Genomic DNA, 21770 nt, shown 5'->3' on the forward strand with positions numbered 1-21770 from the left:
TCTAGGTTAAAACTTGTTATTCATATTTTACATAATTGTAGATACAATGACTAGAAAAGAGAATTGCTTTATTGAATAAAAATAGAAACAGGGCTTAGGTATAAGCACAGAGAATAGCTCCTGTATGTGTAGTGCTATCTGGTGTACAAAGCCCCTTGATCACAATAGCTCTCTGAAGTATAAGCAGTATAAGTTTATATTTATAAAGGAAGAAACTGAGCTCAGAGTGGCAAAGTAACTTCAGACAGAGACAACAGTGACACAAAAAATGAGTATAGAGTCAGATGCCTATAAAATGAGGCGAGTTTTGACTATAATTGATTCAAAATCTCTCATTGATATTGAAATACTCTCAAACCTAACTTTTTTTTTTTTAAGGGTGGGTAATCCTGTCCCTTTGACACCTAAATAAAGCTCTAGGTTAGACTTTTTCTACTCAAAAGTTCAGTCATAAAGTGAAGTCTTTATCATATTTTGCTTGAAGAGAATGGAAGAAAGTTGTCTGATCTTGAGGTAAATGGCATCTCTATAACTACATTATGGGATTTTATTGTTTTGTTCATTCACTGATACATTTTTTAAGATTAGTTTATTATTCTGGCAATGAAGATAATGAAGTCGGTTCACTTGGCCACCAACACACATGTGATAAGGAGCAGTTGTAGAATTCAAACCCAGGACCTCTGATTCCAAATCCAGGGTTCTTACTTCTGTGCCATAAATGTCTCCTTGGCAAAATTTCAGTTAACACATTGGTTTTCTTTGCACTCAGATTTGTTTGGTTCATTGTGATTCCTCTCTCCACTTGACACTGCAGGTTGGAAAGATTATCCACAGTGAATGAAGAAAGGTAAACTGCATTTGATACAGCACTAAAAGTATCGCAAAATTTTTTTGCTAGAGAAAGAAAGACTAATTTCCTTTATAAAAGTGAAGCCATTTGATTAGACAGCCAAACTTTTCTTCTAATTCTGGATCCATTGGTATTGCTTAGGTTAGTAATGCTAGTGACACTTATATTTTACTTTAAATATTTAGAAAAATCTTCAATCTCAACTGACCCACAAGTACAGATTTAATTCCTTTGTTTCTGATACTTATTTATCCATAATCTCAATTAATAAATATCAGTAAGTTGAAAGGGATACAAGTATAAATGTGTCTCTTATACATAGACACATATACATATATTATCTGAAGACTGCTTATTTACATCAAGGGGATCAGTTTGGGTCCCAACTTATACATCAGATAGATTGCATCATTTTAATTTTCTTCCTTTAAATATTCTATATATATAGTTTCCACCCATTGCACTGGAAGCTTTCCTATAGTTCCTTTCCTATATCTAGAGTACCAGTACAGCTCTTAGATTATCTCATTATATGAACAGCCCACCTCCCTTACACTAGTCATACATGTCTTTGATTATTGTCTAGAAATTAAATGCTTCTACATACTTAGTTCAACATCAGAATTTTAAATTACCATATTGTGGACACCATGGGATAGCATCTCAAATTTTGTGAGATTTTGAAGCCCATATACTTCATATCCTGTTTCTTCTGATTCAATTAATCTATTTACAAAGATCTTTCTGGTCACCCTTCTCAACCCTTTTTGTGGTGATTACAATTTTTTTTTCCACACATAACTAACCTTTCATATGAGTCTCATTCATTCCCATCCCTGAGTCATTAAAGGCAGCTGGTGGGTATAGTAGATAAAGTACTGGGCCTGGAGTCAAAACCTCAGATAAAATCTGGTCTCAGACACAGTGTATGTGATACTGGGCAAGTCACTTAACTTATATGCCTCAGTTTCCTCAACTATAAATTAAGGGTAATAGCAGTACCCACCCACCTCACAAGGTTGTTGTGAGGATCAAATAAAATATTTGTTTAAAAACACTTACCAAAATTCTGAAACATAGTATGTGCTATATAAATGCTTATTCTCTTCCTTTCCTAAATCTAAAGGTATACACAAGGAACTAAATTTGACATCAATTTCCCTAGGTTCATTTTAGGTCCTGGGAGGTCTTCAGAATGGAAATTCTCAAGAATAAACCTCTTTCCCCAAACTTTTCTACTCAAGTTTTTTTTTTTTACCTTTGAAGAAAAAATAGGATAGGGTGACAATCACTCACCTATGTGTGTCTCAATATAGGACTTACACATACCCAGATCTTTGATTTCCCCTCCCCCCCAAACAGAATGAAGGGGCAGTCAGCCCCAACCCCCATAATTTGAGGTATGCATGCCATCTGTTCTTGCACAGTCATTTTTAAATATTACCAATGAGGATAGTTTCCTGCCTCTAAAGAATCCTATCTTATCCACCCTAACAATCATATTATCAAGTCAAGACTGCATATCTCTTAAGTGCAGAAGACTAGGCCCTAAGGAAAACATAATACCTGCCTTTTGGGAATTTACAGAATTCCCACTTCTGCAATGAAGTAGAGGAAAAGCATAAATTAAGAGCCTTACAAACAAGAGAGAGCAAAAGAAGTATCATCATCTACATCATTAACATAGTATAAAAATGCACCAATTTTGGAATCGGGGACCTGGGTTTAAAATCCAGTTCTACTCTTTATTGCTCATGTGACTTCAGACAAGTCACCCAACAGCCTGTTAAAACAAGGAAGTAGAACTAAATGATGTCATATGTTTCTTCCCTGTTCTAAATCTTTTGGTCTAGTCACTTATTGAGAAATGCAAAGGGGTCTTGTTGAAATGATTGACAGGAGACCAGGTTTCTGAAAAAAGCTTAATTTTTTTTAAAGGAGATTGTTGAGAAAGGCTATAATTTGCCACATTAAGTGAGTAAAGTCCCCCTGCTGTAGAGAATAACTTAGATAATGGTTTGGGAATATACTCTTCTGAGAAGCAGAATAATGTAACCAAAATAGTGCTGGGAGGAGGAAAAATTTATTTTACTTTATACACACACATACACACACACAAATGAAATGCTTGTGTTGGGCAGAAACAGACTGGTTTCCAGGTAGAAAGGCTTTATGGTAATCTCAAATTAAGATAGTAAAGTCTTGACAGTGGGGACAGATGGGCAAAACTTGGGGACATTTTAGAAGACTAAAACAAGAACTAGTAACTTACTTAGTATCAAAGCTACCAAGAAAAGCACTGTGAGAGCTTCAAATTTATAAATATACATGGTACAGAAGAGTGGTACCATTGTTATTTATTATCTGGAGTTGAGACTCCTTGCATATAGTCCACAGGTGATAAATCAGGAGATAGGTTTCTATTTTGAAAGGTGCGAGAAGTTGAATCCTAAGCTAGAAGCCATATCCAAAAGTGGTAGACCTGGATTCACCACCAAATTGGATAGTAGTAGATTGAGGCAAACAATTTTAAGGGCATGGAGCTGACATTTGGCACTAATGGCTAGAGCATTTGAATGGGCCTGATGGCCCTAGGTAAGTCCCCTCCTCGAGTTTCCTTGAGGGCACCAAAGGAAAACTAGGGTTGAAATCAAGATCAGCTTGCTCTCTTTTTTATCAGTGTGACCTCAGACAAGTCCCAGCTTCTCAGAGCTTGTTTTTCATTTGTACAAGGATAGTACTAATCCCTGCCCAGTCTAGCTCACAAGGTGCTTGTGAAGATCAAATAAATGCATATGCAAATACTTTGAAAACTGTAAAACACTCTGCAAGTATATCATTATTACATTATTACTTCACAGAGACTTTGGAAAGAAAATTCAGTAACAGATGTTCTTCACAACCAAGGTGGTACTTCTCAATAAGCAAGGGGATCTTGGTGACTTCACTTCTCTGGATGGAAAGAGTCTGATTGATCTACTTCATGATATAGGGTGGATTGGATTAAAGAGAAGTCATGGAAACTGAATTGTGATCAACTCTATAGTGAAATCAGGTTGGAGTTATTCATGTGCCATTCCACCATTCACAGCAACACTGCCCACCCAGAAGTGTTTATGTGGCAGAATCACTGACTCTCCTTTGAGGGCATTTCAGACCTCAGTACTCTTTAACGTGGAGAGACCTTTTAGATCTAGGCCAGGTACTTTGCAGAATTCTCATTCCAGCCCCTTCTCCCCCATTTTTCTTTTTTTTTCTTTTTCTTTTTTTTATCCTTATCTCACCTGGACACTTGACCAGTGGTGACAAAAGGAAAACTTTTCCCAGGACTTTTCCCATTATCTCTTTTTATTAGGAAGCATGAATGATTCTGGCTATCCAGATAGCCATCTCCCAGCTATTTTTCAGACAGGATCAGAATATTTTGGAGCATGAGTTTATGAGTACTGTAATTTCCTTTCCTCTGTCATTTATTGCCTTTTTCTTTGCCCAGGTAGTTGATAATAAGGCTCCTTCCTTTTATCCCAGCTTAAATGTTGAGCCTGATTATTTTAGATGATTAGAGTGTGAATAAGATCAAAGTTAGGTGTTTAGTCCCTCTATGAGTTGACTTCACATGGATTAAAGAAAACTCTTTGGTCCCAGATGCCATTCCTAATCCTGGCCAGCCCTGTTGCTATTACAAGGATAAACGGGTGAGAATACAACCCTTCTCTCATATCTGCAGGGGTGGGGGGAATAATTAAAATTCACATTCTTATTACTGTGATTTAGGAGTGTCATGACCATGTATATGGAATAGCACATTACATTGAAAGTGCCTTTAGATTTATAGTAAGGAAAGGAAGAGAGCAGCCATTCAAGAAGATTAAGGCCATTTTGAGAGCCACTATTAAAAAGGAAAATCTCAAACTCCCTTTTGAGGGTGGTGATATGGGGGGGAGGGGGCATTCGTAGATGAGGGAAGTGAGGTCCCAAGTGGTTAAGTGTCTCGCCCAACTTCACCCAGTGGTAGAACTTAAACTCAAGTCTGTTTTTGACAGAATTCAGAGTCCATAGAATTTCCAATTTTAAACACACTTTATAATCTACAAAGTTCTTTTAACACATGATCTCATTTGAGAGGTGGTAGTAGGTGCCTGTGAACAACTTAAGCACAGAGGAAGACAGTGTTTTACTTTGTTTCTCTTCCATGCAGGCACCATCACTTAGAATGCTATTGAGCTTCCCTTAGGCACATGGCACTAAAGCATACTATCTTAGGCCACTGATCAGCCTACCCCAGAGTAAGTCATGCTCATCATTTTCCAGACAGGACTTGCCTCCAGCCTCCCTGGTCCCGTGAAGATGTTTGGAGGGCAGAGATGACCCTAAGACGTTCTGGAAGGGGTGAGAGAACCTCTGTATCATGTTCTTCAAGTAGTGTTTTTTGCATACAAGGAAAAGGACAAGGCCCATTGATTTACAGCTTTTAGATAAAGACCTTTGGGATCAGAAAAAAACTTACTAAGCAATAATAGAACCTAATTAATAGTATTTAGATTTGCTATAAGCCTTTGGATCATTTTGGTTTGTTTTTATTTATTCTTTTATTTTAATCATTCTGATGCCAGTGCTTCATAATTTTATCTGAGACTTCACCCCCCAAAAAATGCATGAAAAACACAGTAAGAGAATTGAAGCCCAGAAAGGAAAACTATTAGTTCAAAAATGTCCATCTTTAATATACAAATGCCATATTTAAGAGCTATGGTATTGAATATTTCTAGGAGACTATAAATAGTGGCTAGAGATATTCCCCACTCTTTGTCAAATTTACCAGAATAACTATAAGATAAGAAAGTGGCCAAATCTTTGAAGATAAAACATTTCTATTCATTTGAAAATAATTACTCAGATTTAGGTAATGTTTTATGGTTTACAGAGCACTTTCCTCACAACCCTATGAAGCATTCATTTGGAGTAGCTTCCATTTTGCAGATTAGGAGCTTAGACAGTAGTTGACTCCCTTCACCAGAGGTCTTCAGGAGAGACTATGAATACATAGAGGAGATTACTCTTTAGTTAGGTGTTAGATGAGATGACCTCTGAGGGCCCTTCTAACTGTTTATGTGGCTTGTCATACAGCTGGGAGGAAGGGTAACCTAAATTGGAACCTGATCTTTTTACCTCTCCATTTACTGCTGCCCAGATTCAGCAGTTAAGCCATGCTCTATGTTCTTTCTGAAAGATTGGGGAAGAAGGGCTGTAGAATAGTCTCTCCCTTGGCAGAGTTTTATAGTTTGTCTTAGAGTCATGATCTTCCTACCTTCCACCCCCTCTTCTAAATGGAAAGAGGATTGACTTTTGTTCCTAGAGAACAGAGGAGATTCATTGTCTGCAGGTAGATTAAAGAAATTTCCAGTTTGGATTGCTTATTATGGAAGGTATTCATAGAGGGATACCAGATGTTTCTTTTGATTTTTTTTTTTTTTTGGTACATGTGTGTCTCTGTCCTCAGGCTCTCTGTTCTAATTTAAACACCAAACAATTACTCTTTTCTTTTTCCACTATATATAAAAATTCAAAAGGAGAGCATAGTAACTCTCTGATTCCTGGAAAATAAAGAACAGGTAAAGAAGAAATTGACTTGTATACAATAATTATCTCCAGAATTTAATAGCCCAGTATATTTTTAGTTGTCTTTAAATTGGGGCAGTAATCTCTAGTATCTGTTAACCTGGAACAACCCATTCTCTGGATCCTAAAGGATAAAGTATTTTCTGCTCCAAGAATCTTTTGCTCTTTGGGGCAAGCAATTAAAAATGTATTTTGGTGAACTTTTCATCCAAATATAAACCTTTTAAGATTTTAAATACCACCTTCCTGTTTGAAAAGAAACTAAAACATTTAAGAGTTGATGGTGTATATATAATGAGAGTCCTGTTCAAACAAGTTTTTTTAAAGGAGTTTTATATTTGGTTGGAGTTGGGGAGGGAGGGGTTAGGGTTTTGTTTTGTTGGTTATCAGAGGAAAAGAATTCTCTGAAGCCTTTCCCTACCCCATTTTGTAAAGTATGGTTCTTTTTAACAAATGAATTAAAGTGTTTCTTCCTCCAAAAGAAATAACTTTTGTTAACTAGTTAAGTAAATTGAAGCAGTCAAATTAAATTGGTTCTTGTAATAGTATCAAGGCAGGCACTTGGTTGTGCCAGCTGGCAATGATAATACTATTAATTGATATTAACTGAGAACAGTTTAAGCTTGCAAAAACATATTGTATGGGATGTCCCAAAAGTCTTAGTGCAATTTTAAACTCTTATGCCATAATAGCTAGTTTAATAGCTAAAAATTTTGCTAAGACTTTTGTAACACCTCACTTATGTCTTAGTCCAACCCTGTGAGGTGGCTACTCATCCCTACTTTACACAGAGAGAATAAGTGCTTTGCCCATAGTAATAAGCATCAGAGGATTCAGACCAGTCTAACTTCAAAATAAGGGATTTAAGGAGGAAGTCCCTCTCTCAGATTAGCTTTCACTTATATTTTTATTAGTTTTTTGTTGTTTTTTTAAATAACTATATCTACATGTACTAAATTAAACTTTAATGAGATTTGACACCTGAGTCGGGTCACAGGTAGAATGGCTGTATTAGCATGTTGATGCAAACTTTTATTACTGGGGACTTTGGACTGGCTCTTGCCTAACAAAAACAAAATTAAAATAATATCTGAACATTAAGGGGCCCACTGTTAATAGTCTGTGGAAAATGAAAAAGAGATAAATTCAGAGGCCATGTTCATCTCTCATCCTTATAACAACAGATAATATATGTGTAGCACTTTATATGAATTATTGCTTCATTTGATTCTCTTAACCAGACCTTTTGAGGGAAGTAGAAATTTTGCTCTCCTCAATTTATATCTTAAGAAATGGAGGCTCAAAGAAATTACCTTATTTCCCCAACATCCCAGTTAGTAAATGGCAAAGGTAGGATTTAAGACAATGTTTCTAACTTCTGCACCAGTATTCTTTTCTACTCCATAAGAGTGCGTTTCTTCATAAAAGCTGTTGCTACGAATGAGGGTAGAGGAAATTCATGTGTCCTTTAAAGTCCTAATTGGAAATTTCATCATGGTGTGGAGATAACTCTAGCCATATTAACAAAACACATACCTACCAGACTGGGAAAACTTCAAGGATGAATCTGGTGACAAACTATAGGTCTCTTATCTAAAGCTCAGTAGAGCTAAATTTGGAGATTACAGCTGGCCACTGTAATTCTCAACACTAGTTGCTAAAATACAAAGATCTAGAGGTTTGATCATGGAAAACAAGCTAATTACAATTAAAATTCCAGATCCTGGAAGTATTGAAGAAACTAATTATTCTCTTTGCCACATTATCATTTGCTTTTCAGAAAAAGTCAAAAGTTCTATTTATTGGGTTTTCTTTAGGAGAATTAGGACAGTATGAACACAAGATGATTTGTAGTTGTAGAAAATGCATTACAGTCTAGATATGATTAAAGCATTAGTTTTTTTTTAAAGAATTAGTGTAGTTTGCTACTTACATATTATAATTTAGGGCCATGTTTACAGTGGCCCTTAACTCCATGATAACTGGTGTAAAAAATAATCTGCTATGGGTTTTCCTTAGTTTGTGTAATTCTAGGTAATATTCTAATAAGATAATTTTAATTTTGGAGGCAGCATGATGTAATGGAAAGTAGGCTAGTCTGGAAGCAAAAAAACTGGGTTTCAAGTTCTTGGACAAGCAACATTTTGTAGACCTCAGTTTGCTCATCTGTGAAAGCTTAAAGGCCTCTGTAGTGCCTACACACTATGCAATTTAATCCAGGAAAGTAACAGGAAGTTTTCTTTTTTAGTGTATATAATATATACCTTCTGACAGTTCCCATTTGGATGAATCATGATGGTAAATTCTCCTAGACAGGGCTGTTAGCCATTCATAAGCACTGAAAGCATGACACTGATATTTAGAGTATAATTGCTGTCAGCCCAAACTGGTACAAAACACTAGATAATATGATTTCATCTTGTGGTAACCAGTGACAAATCCTAAATGAGCAAATAGATTTTTATATATATATATATATATAAAGTACATTGTCATATATGAGATCAAATAGAAGATAGGGTGCTTTTGCAAAACTAACTTGATTTTATTAAATAATAGGGCACTGAAACTGATCTCTTTATTATGGGCAGCCCCTCCAGAAACACAGATCCTGCAACCTGCTTTTGCCTTCTCATCTGGTGTGACTCTTGTTCATGACATCCTATAGGTTCACCACAGGGGCCTACCCTTTGTGAACCTGGGATCTTCTTTTAGATCTCTTGACATTGTATACTAAGTGGAGGATTCGGGTTTTCATTTCCATTATTTATGTTCTTGTACCAGGTACTACAACTAACCTGAATTCTTTTCAAGTCATCAGTCTTTCTGGCAATGTCTTTTATGCCACTTGTCCCATATAGTTGTTGTTCACTGGGAATATGTTAAAGCCAAGTCATATACTCCATGCACCTTTCCATTGCCCTTTGGTTGACTCACAAAATAGAGATAATGGCATTGTATGACTCAAAATCATACAGGGTAAGCAGAGTATACTTAATTTTGGTAGAATTGACTAAGAAATGATAGCTGAGAGTTCACAGAAGCTGGTAATTACTGTTAGTAAATTTTCTTTTTTTTTTTTTTTTTTTTTAATTAACTGACTTGATCACATTTCATTGTGGTAACTGTGTGCTAAACATAACTGGCTTTGTCAAATGTGGCAGTGTTCATAGCTTCTTAAGAGTCATAGAATTACAAGATTTTGGAATTGGAAAGGATCTTAAAGTCCCATCTAGTTCGACCAAAGTGAAGGCTCATGTGTAACCAACCTGTGGTCATTCAACCTTGGCTTAAAGGTTTCCAGTCAGAAGGAATCCTCTGCCTCCCAATACAATTTATACCACATCAAGGCAGCTCTAATTTGTTAGATATTTTTTCTCTTACCAAGCCAAAGTTTACCTCTTTGCAATCTCCATTCCATTGCATTTTAGTTGTTCCTCATTCTAATTCCTGGAGCCAATTAGAACAATCTATCCTTCAAGATTTTGAAATCATCTCTCATGTGCCTGTTCCCTCTAGTCTTCTCTTCATCAAGCTAAACACTTGTAATTCCTTCAATTAATTCTCATGAAATATTCATAAGGTACTTTATCATCCTAGTTATCTTTCTCTGGACAAACTGTTTTATCAGTGCCCTTCCTCAAAGGTGGTATCAAACGTGTTAATGGAGTAGGTTCATTGTTCTAGTCTATTAAGATCTATTTGAATCATGTGTTTGATTAGCCTACCTTTGATATTAACAAATTCGATATGCCTTTAAGTTACTGATTAAAATATTAAACGTCATAGGAACAGGTACAATTGCCTGGCATGGCTTCACTGGAGAACTATCCCAAATTGACATTGAAATATTAATGAGCACTTTGAGGGGCTGCCCAGTCAAACAGATATGTATTTACCCAATTTTACCTAGTTTACCTTTTTCCATCTTGTCTACAAGAATAGCATGAGATGCATTGCAGAAAATCTAAATTAATTGAAACCCATAGCATTGGCCTGATTTGTTATTTCATTGGTCTTCTCAAAAAAAGTTAGTCTGACATGACCTATTCTTGATGAAGGCCACTTTCTTTTCTGGGCGTTCATTAACTATTCTTTTAGAAATTCATTCTAGAATCTTGCCAGGAATCAGAATCAAGCTCAGTGACCTATGATTTGTAGATTTTAATCTCTCTTTGTCTCAGTACAACATTTATCCTCTGTCCTATGGTACCTCTATTGTTTACCACAATCTTCAAACATAGGCAGTTAATAATTCACTAATCACATCTACTAGTATTTTCAGCAATATAGGCTAAGGATTTGTGAAGCAATGCTTTAATGCAGAAGTTCTTTTAACTTGGGATCCATACACTGTTTTGGTTTTTTGGAGGGAAGGGCTTCATATTTTAATAATTGTTTCAGTACGTTTTGTTTACTTGGTAATCTTAACATTATTTTATGTGTTTAAAGATATTCTAAAAATGAGTTCATAGATTCCATGAGATTATCCATGGGTAGGTAGTCCCATGACACAAAAAAGCTTAAGAAGTCTTGCTCTTAAGAGTTTCACAAATTGTGACTATCAGGAGCAGCTATTATATTTGAGATTATAGGAGTTACATTAATTTCGAGGAAGATTATATAGCTATAAATTACCCATAAGGAATATTCCAGCATAAGATAACTATACTTTATTCTTTTTTTAATTTAATAGATTTTATCTTTTGTTTTTACACCGTTGTGTCCCTCCTAGAACCATCCCTTGCAATAAAGAATTTTTTTAAGAGGAAATAAATCAGGAAACCAATCAGTACATTGAAAAAAATCTGACATTATATAGCTACATTGTAATATAGTTAATAGAACCATAACATATTTAATAAAGGGGGGAAATGAGCAAATTTAGCATCTTTTAAAGAGGCAACTGAAATGCTTTGTTTTTAAAAACTAGATAAAACTCATGGAAAGAGATTATTTAAAAGCAATTCAGATGTGTAACTAATTTGAATTAAGCAGTAAGCATTTATTAAGTGCTTTCTATGTGCCAGGAATTGTGTTATGCACTAGAGAAAGAAATAATAACTGCAGCTGGCACTGATATATAGAAATTGTGCTTTTCTGTTCATATCACAGCCCTCTGAAGTGGGCAAAGCGGAGAATATCATCCCCACTTTATCAGTGAAGATATGGAGACTTTTGAGAGATTCAGTTACTTGCACTTGCCCAGTACGGCAGTTAGTGAAGCTAAAGCTCCAAACTACATAGAAGTTGTTATTTCTTTACCCTTCCAACCTATCTCTAAATACAAAGTATCACATAGTTGTTTTAGTTTCAAAATCCAGCAGAACCAATGTTTCCATTTAATATGATTGTTACAATCAGTAGTTTGAAATTAAGAGATAGAAGGCCATTCCAGCAATGTTAGCATGATTGTAAATAAGGCATACCTGAAATGTATTTTTTAAAGACCTAAGATTTTTGCATTTAGGTTTACATAAATTTGCACTTGTCTAACATACATTAAGTGGTTTATTTGTTTTATTTTTTCATTGCATGCATGTGTGTGTATTTTCACGCGCATGCACATATGTCATCAAGCTTTTCACTTAGAAAGCTCCCAACAGGTTTTCCAGAAAGAAGCCTACAGTTGCATGAGTTTTTAAAAGAATACCAGCCGGTCTAAAATTCTTAATTAAAATCTCAAAGAACTAGAACTCATCCTACAAAGTATTGTATAACTCAGAATATAAATTTCTATGCACTTTAGGATTTTATAAAACATTTCTTTCCTACATCTATGAGGTGACTTGTGCAGGTATTATCATTCCTAGTTTGCAGATAAGAAAACTGAGGTGCAGAGTTTTAAGTGATTTGACCAGGATATAATCTACTAAATAAATGTCTGAACCCAGGGCTTTCAGTTCAGAAATCTTGTGCATTTTTCATTATACCATGCTGTCTCTTAAAATTTTATAAACATTTACTGAAATAAACAAAGTTATTTCACATCTTTTTTTTAAATCAAGCTTTTTCATTTTTTTCCCCCGTTAGTAGGAGAAAAGCACAGGTTTTAAAAATTGTATGGTTCACTGGTACACAGTATAAATTACTTTTTGTTGGTGGTGTTAAGTTAATCACCCTAGAACATAACAGTAAATTTCAGGTAGTGTCTGTTAGGTCTGATTGTCCCCTAGGTTTTTACTTTGGGATTGAACCTATGATTTATTGAAAGTTCAGTAATTACTCTCTGATCCTGCAGAAAGGTATACCTCCATTTTTTATGGAAGGACTTCTCATCCCCACCCTCCCAGTGTTTCTGAGGGCTTGAATATAACACCTATCCCAGAAGTAAGCATAACTATTGCAAGGAAAGATTGGGAAGCTACTTGAAAGCAGCACCATCTTGGCAGAGTCCCTACGTGTTCCCTAATTCTCGGATAGGTTTTCTGGTCTTTATATTTATATCCTTTAAACAGAACCCTTACACTTCCCTTTTTGCAGTTTCTTTTGGGGCAGTGTTGCCTTGCTTAGTAATACAAGTGACCCCAACTAACCTTTAGTTTGCAAGGTAGATTTAACTCTTAGTAGAACATGAAGCTTTGTTGCTTTTTCTTTAATAACTGTGAAATTATGTATTGGTGTGATCCCAACTCCCTCACCCCAATTGTGATTCTGACCTCTCTTTTAGGTATGGCTTTGTTGAATTTGATGACCTCCGTGATGCAGATGATGCTGTTTATGAACTGAATGGCAAAGACCTCTGTGGTGAGCGAGTAATTGTTGAGCATGCCCGGGGTCCCCGTCGAGACGGCAGTTATGGTTCTGGACGCAGTAAGCATTACTATGCATTTGTATCAGTTTATCAGTTACTTAGTCAACTTTGTTGCTAGAAGCTAAATTATTTAATGTTATTGTCAAATTGTTAATAATATTTTAAGTTATTTATAATATTTTTAAAGTAAACCTAGATTTGGAAACAAGCATGTCTTTGCTAATGTTTCAGTTTGATTTTGATTGTTCTTTAAATAAGTGGAGTGTTTTGTGTTAATATTTTGTAAATTTTTGAATAATGTGTTTTGTAATGTGATTGTTTAACACAGACTTAATAAAGACCTCAGTGTTTTAATTAAAAGACTCCTTTGAGGCTAAGATGATTGCCTGTACCATTTGCTGACCCTGGGCTCTTTGGGGTCCTTGGCTAATTGCAACCTATTTCCTATTAGACTTGGGTAGTGAGAATTCCATGAGTTAAACGCAGAGGAGATTAAAGTGAAGTAGTTTTCAGAAAATCTTTTTTCATACCATATACTCACAAACCCCAAATCTCAGTATAAGTAATATTAATAAATTAGTTTTAGTGATTTGAATGTCATTTCTAAATTTTTATAAAATTTCGCGTGTAAATGTTAAACACATTAATGAATGCATCCATATATTTTCATTAAGTATATTAAAGTTAATTTTAATGTTTATCTCTGTGGTTGCTTTTTTTTTCTTTTTTAAATAAAAAATAAAGTTTGTAACTGGGTGGGAGTAAGGGCTAAATCTATATGCTAATCTTTTATATGAGATGTCTACTAAGCCATTTTTTCCTATTCCACAACTGAAGTATTGGTATCTGCTTGAACCTCCCAAAGGTGGATATGGTTATAGAAGAAGTGGAAGAGATAAATATGGTCCTCCAACTCGTACAGAGTACAGATTGATTGTGGAAAATCTGTCCAGCCGCTGCAGTTGGCAAGATTTAAAGGTTTGAGAACCATGGATGCTTTGTGACAGGATGGGAAGGGTGGGGATGAGCAGGAATCAAGAGTTAAAAGAAAGGACACCTGGTCCAGGTACTTCCTTGAAGTAGGGGGTTATTTGATTTCACAGAAGAAGCACATCATTAGGTATGGTTTGTCAGCTCAGAGAATAGTTGGCCATCCACTTTTGGTGGATGGAAGCCAAACAATAATATTGGGCATTTGCCTTGATAATGGTAGGATTCGGTTTGGATGTTTGGGCCAATTTGTGTTATACAGATCTTTGATTTTATCTTTGTAGATAATCTCATGGTATAGAAATTGATGTCATGGATGCAGGTCAACAGCTTAACTGCAATTTAGAGTTTGAAAAAGCTGCCCAGGGCACTGAGAGGTTAAGGAGTTTACTGCTAGTCACACAGCCAGGTCATGTCAGGACCAGAACTTGAGACCAAGTCTTTCTAATTCCACACACAATATTTTATCTGCTTTGCTTCCTCTGAGGACTTGTTAGAATCTATTATTGATGTTGTTGGAAAACAATATTGATTTGAGATAACATTATCTATGGTAAACTTGGTTAGGTCCATAACCCACTAAGTTTATTGCTATTACTTCTAAGTCTTCGACATTCCTCTAATGAAAGGATATGTAAAAATACAAAAACTCTTGCAGTCACAATATTAATACCGTCCTCACATCCATGTTCATCCTAAAAATGTGAACCTTTGTTGGGGAGTGGAGAGGCACACTTCTTTAACTTTCCTCCTTCAGTAGGCTCCAAAATATTTTTCAGAGTAAAGCTACCATCTTAGTATATAGTATATATACTTCTTTTTTTTTTTTTTTTTTTTTTTTTTGTTATTTAATTTATTTTTTTTTTTATTTAATAGCCTTTTATTTACATGATATATACATGGTTAATTTTACAGCATTAACAATTGCCAAACCTCTTGTTCCAATTTTTCACCTCTTACCCCCCCCCACCCCCTCCCCTAGATGGCAGGATGACCAGTAGATGTTAAATATATTAAAATATAAATTAGATACACAATAAGTATACCCAACCAAAACGTTATTTTGCTGTAGAAAAAGAATCAGACTCTGAAATATATACTTCTTGATATATAGTATCTTTTAGCCATTAAATGTAATATTTAGGGACTCATGATCTTTGTAGTTCAATATTAATTTGGCAAAAGTTTTTATCTGTGTTATATTCCTGAAATGTTTGACTGAATTTTAGGGCCCACAATCTTAATATCTAAAGCTCAGAATTGATCATATCTTACTCTTTGAAAGTAAGGGTAGCTTTGAGTGATTAGGAATAGGAAAGTATCTTATTTATAATTGGATACAGTAAGAGACCTTCATTTGTTAGTGGCAAATCAGGTCCAGATGACACATTTCCTGACTCAGTATACTTGGTTGAGAATGTAGAAGTGATTCTTGCCAAATTGATTAAACACATTAAAGAATCATTCCCTTATTCTTTGAATTGGGACTTCAACATGAGAAATAAGGTATCCTTAATTTGTTCAACAAACACCAAGACCTACAGAAGAGATATGGACAGATCATTGAACCACGGAGTCAGTAAGGTCTGGGTTGGGATCCGTCCCCAGGCACTTAACAGCTGTGTTACACTGGGCTTCACTAAACCTCTCTCTGTTTCTTCATCTGTATGATGGGGGATCTCAAAGAGTTGCTGCCATCACTTTACCTGTTTTATAACTCTGCTGGTTGAGTCTGAAAATGAGACTTATCTCCTCTTAAAGAACAGAAAGTAAGAGACAATGAAGGCTTGAGAGGAGCAAGAAATGCTGGGAGATAAATGAGGGGGAGAGAGCCTTTCCAAGAGGCCTAATAGGACTGGTGAGATCTTTCCATGATTTTAGAAATGGGAAAGACTGAAAGTCAGAATCATGTTTCGCTGAGAAAACCCATGAACTAATATAACCCAGCCTACTTCTTAGGCCATTTTGCCAAACTCACATTAAAATGTAGTCTTTTGTTGGTTCTATGATTTTTATACATTTAATCTGAATTTCTCTAATTTCTAGTAATAAAAACATTTCCGAAGAGAAATCGTTACCCTTGCTTCAGTTCATTCAGTGTATATTAAGACATTCAAGCAGTCAACAACTATTAAGTACCTACTCTGTGCTAGGCACTGCTCCAGAGAATGCCCCCTCCCCCAAAAAAAATCATCTCAAGGAACTTACAGCATGGGAAAGGTGGGAGGTAAGGGAAGAGAAACATGCAAGCATGTAAGTACATTCAAGCTGTGCAGCATAAACTGGAAATACTCAAAAGAGGAAGAATGCTGACATTAAGGGGGATTGGGAAAGGCTTCTTACAGAAGTGGAGTTTTTGCTGGGACTTGATGGACGTCAAAGAGGCCGGTAGAGATGAAGAGATTCTCTCCTTCCCTATCATTCCAGGCATGGAAGATAATCAGTGAACATATCTAGAGCCAGGAGATAAGAGAATCTTTTTTTTGGGTACTGAGCATCAGTATCCCTAGATCCTACAGTATATAGAGGGGAATAAGTTATAAATAGTAAGGTATAAAAAATAAATAGTAGGACATAAGATATAAAAAGAATATAACAGCAGGAAGGGTCCAGGTTATAAGACTCTGAACATCACATAGGATTTTGTATTTGGGGTTGATAGAGAACCACTGCACTTTGTTGAATGAAAAGTGATGTCACACCCACATTATTTTATGAAGGGCAATTTCATAATTGAGTGGAAGGATAGACTAAGGTGAGAAGAGATTAGAGACAAGAAGACCCAACCAAAAAGCCATTGCATTAATGGAGCATGAGGTGAAGAGTATTCTCCCCAGAATGATGGCACTGTCAGAGAGAAAAGAGCACAAGAAAGAGATCACCAGGGTAGAATCCACAGGACTTGATAAGAGATTTGATAGTGTAGGAGTGAGAATGAGCAATTAAGGATAACACTGTGGGGAAGAGGGAGGGCTTGGGGGAGAAGAGAATGAGTTCACTTGGGCTTGTGTTGAATTTAAGATGTCTATAGGACATCCAACTTGAGTTGTCCAGTGAGTAGCTAGACATGCAAGGGAATGAGCAAAGAGATTAGGGCTGAAAATGAAGATCTAAGAATCATCAGTAGAAAGACAAGTGTGAATCTGAGGAAGAGAAGACATCACCAAGAAAATATTACAGAAGCAGAAAAGAAAGGACCCAGATCATAACTGGGGTGGGGAGATTCCCAATTATCACGTACAGGATATTGACCATACAAAGACAAAGATGCAAAACAGTCCCTATTCTCAAAGAGTTTACATTTTCCCGAGTGAAACTATATGTATTTAAGCAAATAATTTAGTAGTAGAAAATTTGAGGAAACAGGATAATTGGTCTTAACATTAACCTAAGTTTTTGGATTTATTTCAAATAGTAGTGTTTCAGTACTATGGTACCTTAGAATTTTTAAAGCACTTCTCATAGATCTCAGTTGGACTAAACAGTAACTCTGTGAAGAAGGCAAGACTAGACATTACAATTTCTAAATATAAAAATGAGAGTATAAGGACAGTGAGAGGATAAGTAATTAAAATTTTCAAATGAAAAGTGATAATAAAATTGCTGGTTAACTTCACTGTAAAGGGTTGGATTATATTCCTCCCAACTTTAAAAATTCTACAAACCACTATAATAAAATTTATTGCTGTAAGATGTAGAAACCATTTGGTGCATTGTAGTCATATGGAATTTTACTTAAGATACAATTTAAAATCTAAGCTTTTACTTCTGAGACACACTCCCTGTAGGGTTAAAAAAAAAAAAAAAAGAATCAGTTGCTGCTTCCTAATGTGATGATTGCTTTCTGCATTTTAGTATGAGGTCCCCTAATCTGTCCATTCAGAACAATTTTTTCTTCCTTTTAGGATTATATGCGTCAAGCAGGAGAAGTAACATATGCAGATGCTCACAAAGGGCGCAAAAATGAAGGTGTAATTGAATTTGTGTCCTATTCTGACATGAAAAGAGCTCTTGAAAAGCTGGATGGAACGGAAGTCAATGGCAGAAAAATTAGACTCGTTGAAGACAGGCCTGGCTCTAGACGACGACGTTCCTATTCTAGAAGTCGGAGTCATTCAAGGTAACTCATTTTTTTAATATAACTAAAGGATTTCTATGTAAAGGCCACAGACACAAACTACCCTTCCCTTTTTTTTTTTTTTTTTTTGCTATTGGAGAAACCTTAGCTCTCTTCCTTTGAAAGAGAAAAGGCATTCATTAAGGGGGTTAATAACCTCTAACCAAAAGCTGTCATAATGAATTTTTGTTCACATAGTTTCAGGTGTAGATGCTTATTCCAGTCTTAAAATTGTTAATCTTATGTTTTAATAACAAGTAGAGAAAAGCATGTGATTGAGCAATTTTTCACTAGGTTCAAATTACTTTTACTGTTCCCATGTGAGCCTTTCCTGGTAGGCTAATTTATCTGTTATTTATTTGCCTCCTGTGTATCTCAAAAGAATCATGTAATTTGGCTCAGAAGGAACTAAGAGATCCTCACATCTGACTTTCTCTGCTTACCAAAAGAAAAAAAAGGTCATCCTTAGTTCGCTTAAAGTTCTCCAGTAAGAAGGAACCAGGAGATAGCTTCTTGGGGCAGTCCATTTTACTATTTGAGCTCCAGATATTAAGCTCCACTATGATTCTTTGTAACTTCTACCTAATTTCCCTCTACTCACGGCTCTCTCCCCTCTCCTCCCTCTCCCCTTCTTGCTGATCGCAATTTAAATTGCTGTGTTGAATTTGACCTCTTCCAGTTAAGCATGTCCAAGCAGAGTTCATTATCTTTCCCAAAAAACTCTACTATTCTTAAGAACTTTCCTTCCCGCTCACCCAGGCTCACAACATCCGTCTCATCCTCAAGAACATTCCACATCAGAGAGGGAAGCTGGGGCTGGAGTCAGGAAGACCTGAGTGCAAGTCTGGCCTCAGACCCTTCCTAACCGGATGACCCTGGCAAGTCACTTGACCCTGTTTGCCTCAGCTTCCTCATCTGTACTACGGGGGTGATAATAGTACCCGCTTTCCAGGGTTGTACGGATCAAATGAGACAGTAATTATAAAGTGCTCAGCAAAGTACCTGGCACTTAGTAAGGACTGTATAAATATTACCTATCATTATTCTTATCATACAGCTCTGTCATGCTTTTGTTTTTGTTCTTTGTTGCCTGTCCTTTTATTTATGGTTTAGATTTTTTAATTTATTGGTGACTTTACTGTGGGTATATCCTCATCTTTCTCTTTAAATCCTTTACCATTTTGTTCTCATGGAAATTGTTTTTCTTTGTACTCTTAAAATATCATTCTTGAGAAATTGCCATCCCCGCTAACGTCCTCTGCGGAGTTCTAGACCGCCATGGTGGTGGGAGGGAGTTGTGCGGAGAAGCTGCGGCTCTGGGTTCGAGGGAAGGCATCCGCTTCAGCCCGTGGGGCAGGCAGACTCTGGCCCTGACTCCAGAACGAGCTCTAAAAACTGGGCTTTTCTTCCTCAGGTCCCGCTCTCGAAGCAGACATTCTCGTAAGAGCCGGAGTCGCAGCGGCAGCAGCAAGAGCAGCCACTCGAAGAGTCGGTCCCGGTCCAGGTGGGTGTCGTAGGAACACCGCTTTGTCTGGTCTGTGGTGGGGAATTCATCCGCTACCTCCCACTAGATAGTGCCAGGGCTGACCCTGCGCTGCCCGCTGTGAGACTTTGACAAGGGGTACCCACTGATGCGGCCTTCCCCGGGGGGTCCCTCGGAATCGTTCACATCCTGTGGGGTGGCACTGACAATCCCCTGCCCTAATAGATGCTTGCCTCTCTCCAGGTCTGGCTCCCATTCCAGGAGCAAGAGCCGCAGCCGCAGTAAGAGCCGCAGCCGAGGCAAGAAGGACAAGAGTCGGAGCCCAAGCAAGGAGGACAAAAGCCGCAGCCGCAGCCGCAGCCTAGACAAGGCCCGGAGCAAAAGCAAGGACCAGGCCGAAGAGAAAGTCCAGAACAACGAGGAGGACAGTAAAGCTAAGAGCCGCAGCGCCAGCCAGGACAAGAGCAAGAGCCGCAGCCGTAGCAAGGAGAGAGCTGAGAAGGAGGAGAGGAGGGGCAGCCGCAGCCGCAGCCAGGACACTGGCACGGGCAAGGCCAGGAGCCGCAGCCGCAGCAAGAGCAAGGGACAGAGCCGCAGCCGCAGCCGCAGCCGCAGCAAGAGCAAAGACAAGAGGAAAGGAAGGAAGAGGAGCCGGGACGAGAGCCGCAGTCGCAGTCGCAGCCGCAGCCGCAGCCGCAGCCGTAGTCGCAGCCGCAGCCGCAGCCGCAGCCGCAGCCGCAGCAAGAGCTCCAAGAGCAAGAGGCACAGCAAGCGAGAGAGCAAGGCGAGCAGCAGCAAAAAGAAGAGCAAGGAGGACCCTGAGCGCTCCCGGTCCAGGTCCAGATCCCGCTCCCAGTCCAAGGGCAAGGAGCACCTAAAGCTTGAGGCTGGCCCCAAAGAAGGCAAAGGCGATGGGGAAGATGCTCAGGCAAACCAGGAAGCTCAGTCCAGATCCAGATCTAATTCCAAATCAAAACCAAACATTCAATCAGAATCTCGTTCCAGATCAAAATCGGCCTCAAAAACCAGGTCCCGGTCCAAATCCAGATCTGCCTCCAGATCCCGCTCCAGGTCTCGATCTAGATCCCGCTCGAGGTCGTAAAGTGGCTGCCAGCACAGGTGGAAGGAGCTCCACGAGAAGTCTTTTGTACATGTTGGGTAGCTGTAGCACAAGTGATTGAAGTAGAACCCATGTCAATGCTGTACATTTTTAACTCCCCCCAATGGTGTGTCTGTAATTGTGAAATCTCAGTGCCCGCTCCCTCTCTGTGAGGCCTCCTGGGGCCAGGCTTTTCTGCTCGAATGAAAGATCCCCGTAATTACACAGCCCTCACTAGATCATCCCAAATGCCTCAGCCCGCAGGCCTGGCCTTACAGACAGGGAGCTTGGTGCCAGTGGTTTGGAGGCTGGAATGATGATGACATAGGTAGGTATGATGACTTCAACCATTTCTGCCCTTGGATTGATGCCCTTTGATGTATGCCATTTAGTGAAAGTGCTAAGTCTTAAGTTTCATACTACTTTGGTTTTCATATTTTTGGACTTTAACAAAGTTGTGAATAGCACAGTCAAGAAACTGATTTCTTCAGTAATCCATAGGAAATCCACTGTAGAGTTCCATATTCTGGTATTGTGACTATACTCTTGTTTTATATTAAAAAAAAAACAAAAAAGATTTTTTTTTAATTTTATTTTTCCCCATCTTGCAAAGTACAGTGATCCCTGTTTCCATTAAATTTGAATAAAGACTATTTTTGCTTGACAAAATTAGATTGTGGTTAAATCGTATTGCATCTCCATGAGACTCTCTATCATTTGCTTTCTTATTCAAAATACATCCAGTTGAGAAGGCCTGACCAACTTCAGATTCAATAGTCTCCATTCTTGATTAAAATGACAATTTTTCAAGATTATTCCCATGTCGTTTCAAATCCTTACACATTTGTACAGCAC

The 21770-nt window shown here is 37.5% G+C and overlaps 1 protein-coding gene across 11 annotated transcripts in view; it reads left to right on the forward strand.

The window, feature by feature from the left end:
• SRSF4 (serine and arginine rich splicing factor 4) overlaps positions 1-21587 on the forward strand; it is a 29435-nt gene extending 7848 nt beyond the window's left edge. For 2 of the 11 annotated variants that reach the window (XM_031962407.1, XM_031962408.1), the window contains 7 exons: positions 3715-4548; positions 5165-5242; positions 13143-13285; positions 14064-14204; positions 18122-18336; positions 19748-19837; positions 20060-21587. In XM_031962407.1, coding sequence (XP_031818267.1) covers positions 13241-13285; positions 14064-14204; positions 18122-18336; positions 19748-19837; positions 20060-20918 — 1350 coding nt within the window. In that variant the 5' untranslated portion in view covers positions 3715-4548; positions 5165-5242; positions 13143-13240 and the 3' untranslated portion in view covers positions 20919-21587. The remainder of the gene's footprint in view (positions 1-3714; positions 4549-5164; positions 5243-13142; positions 13286-14063; positions 14205-18121; positions 18337-19747; positions 19838-20059) is intronic. The other 9 variants (XM_031962413.1, XM_031962417.1, XM_031962411.1 and 6 more) reach the window with 8 other exon arrangements.
• Positions 21588-21770: the final 183 nt, after the last annotated feature.

Source organism: Sarcophilus harrisii, chromosome 3, assembly GCF_902635505.1.
Source record: "Sarcophilus harrisii chromosome 3, mSarHar1.11, whole genome shotgun sequence".
In the NCBI taxonomy this organism is placed as follows: Eukaryota; Metazoa; Chordata; class Mammalia; order Dasyuromorphia; family Dasyuridae; genus Sarcophilus; species Sarcophilus harrisii.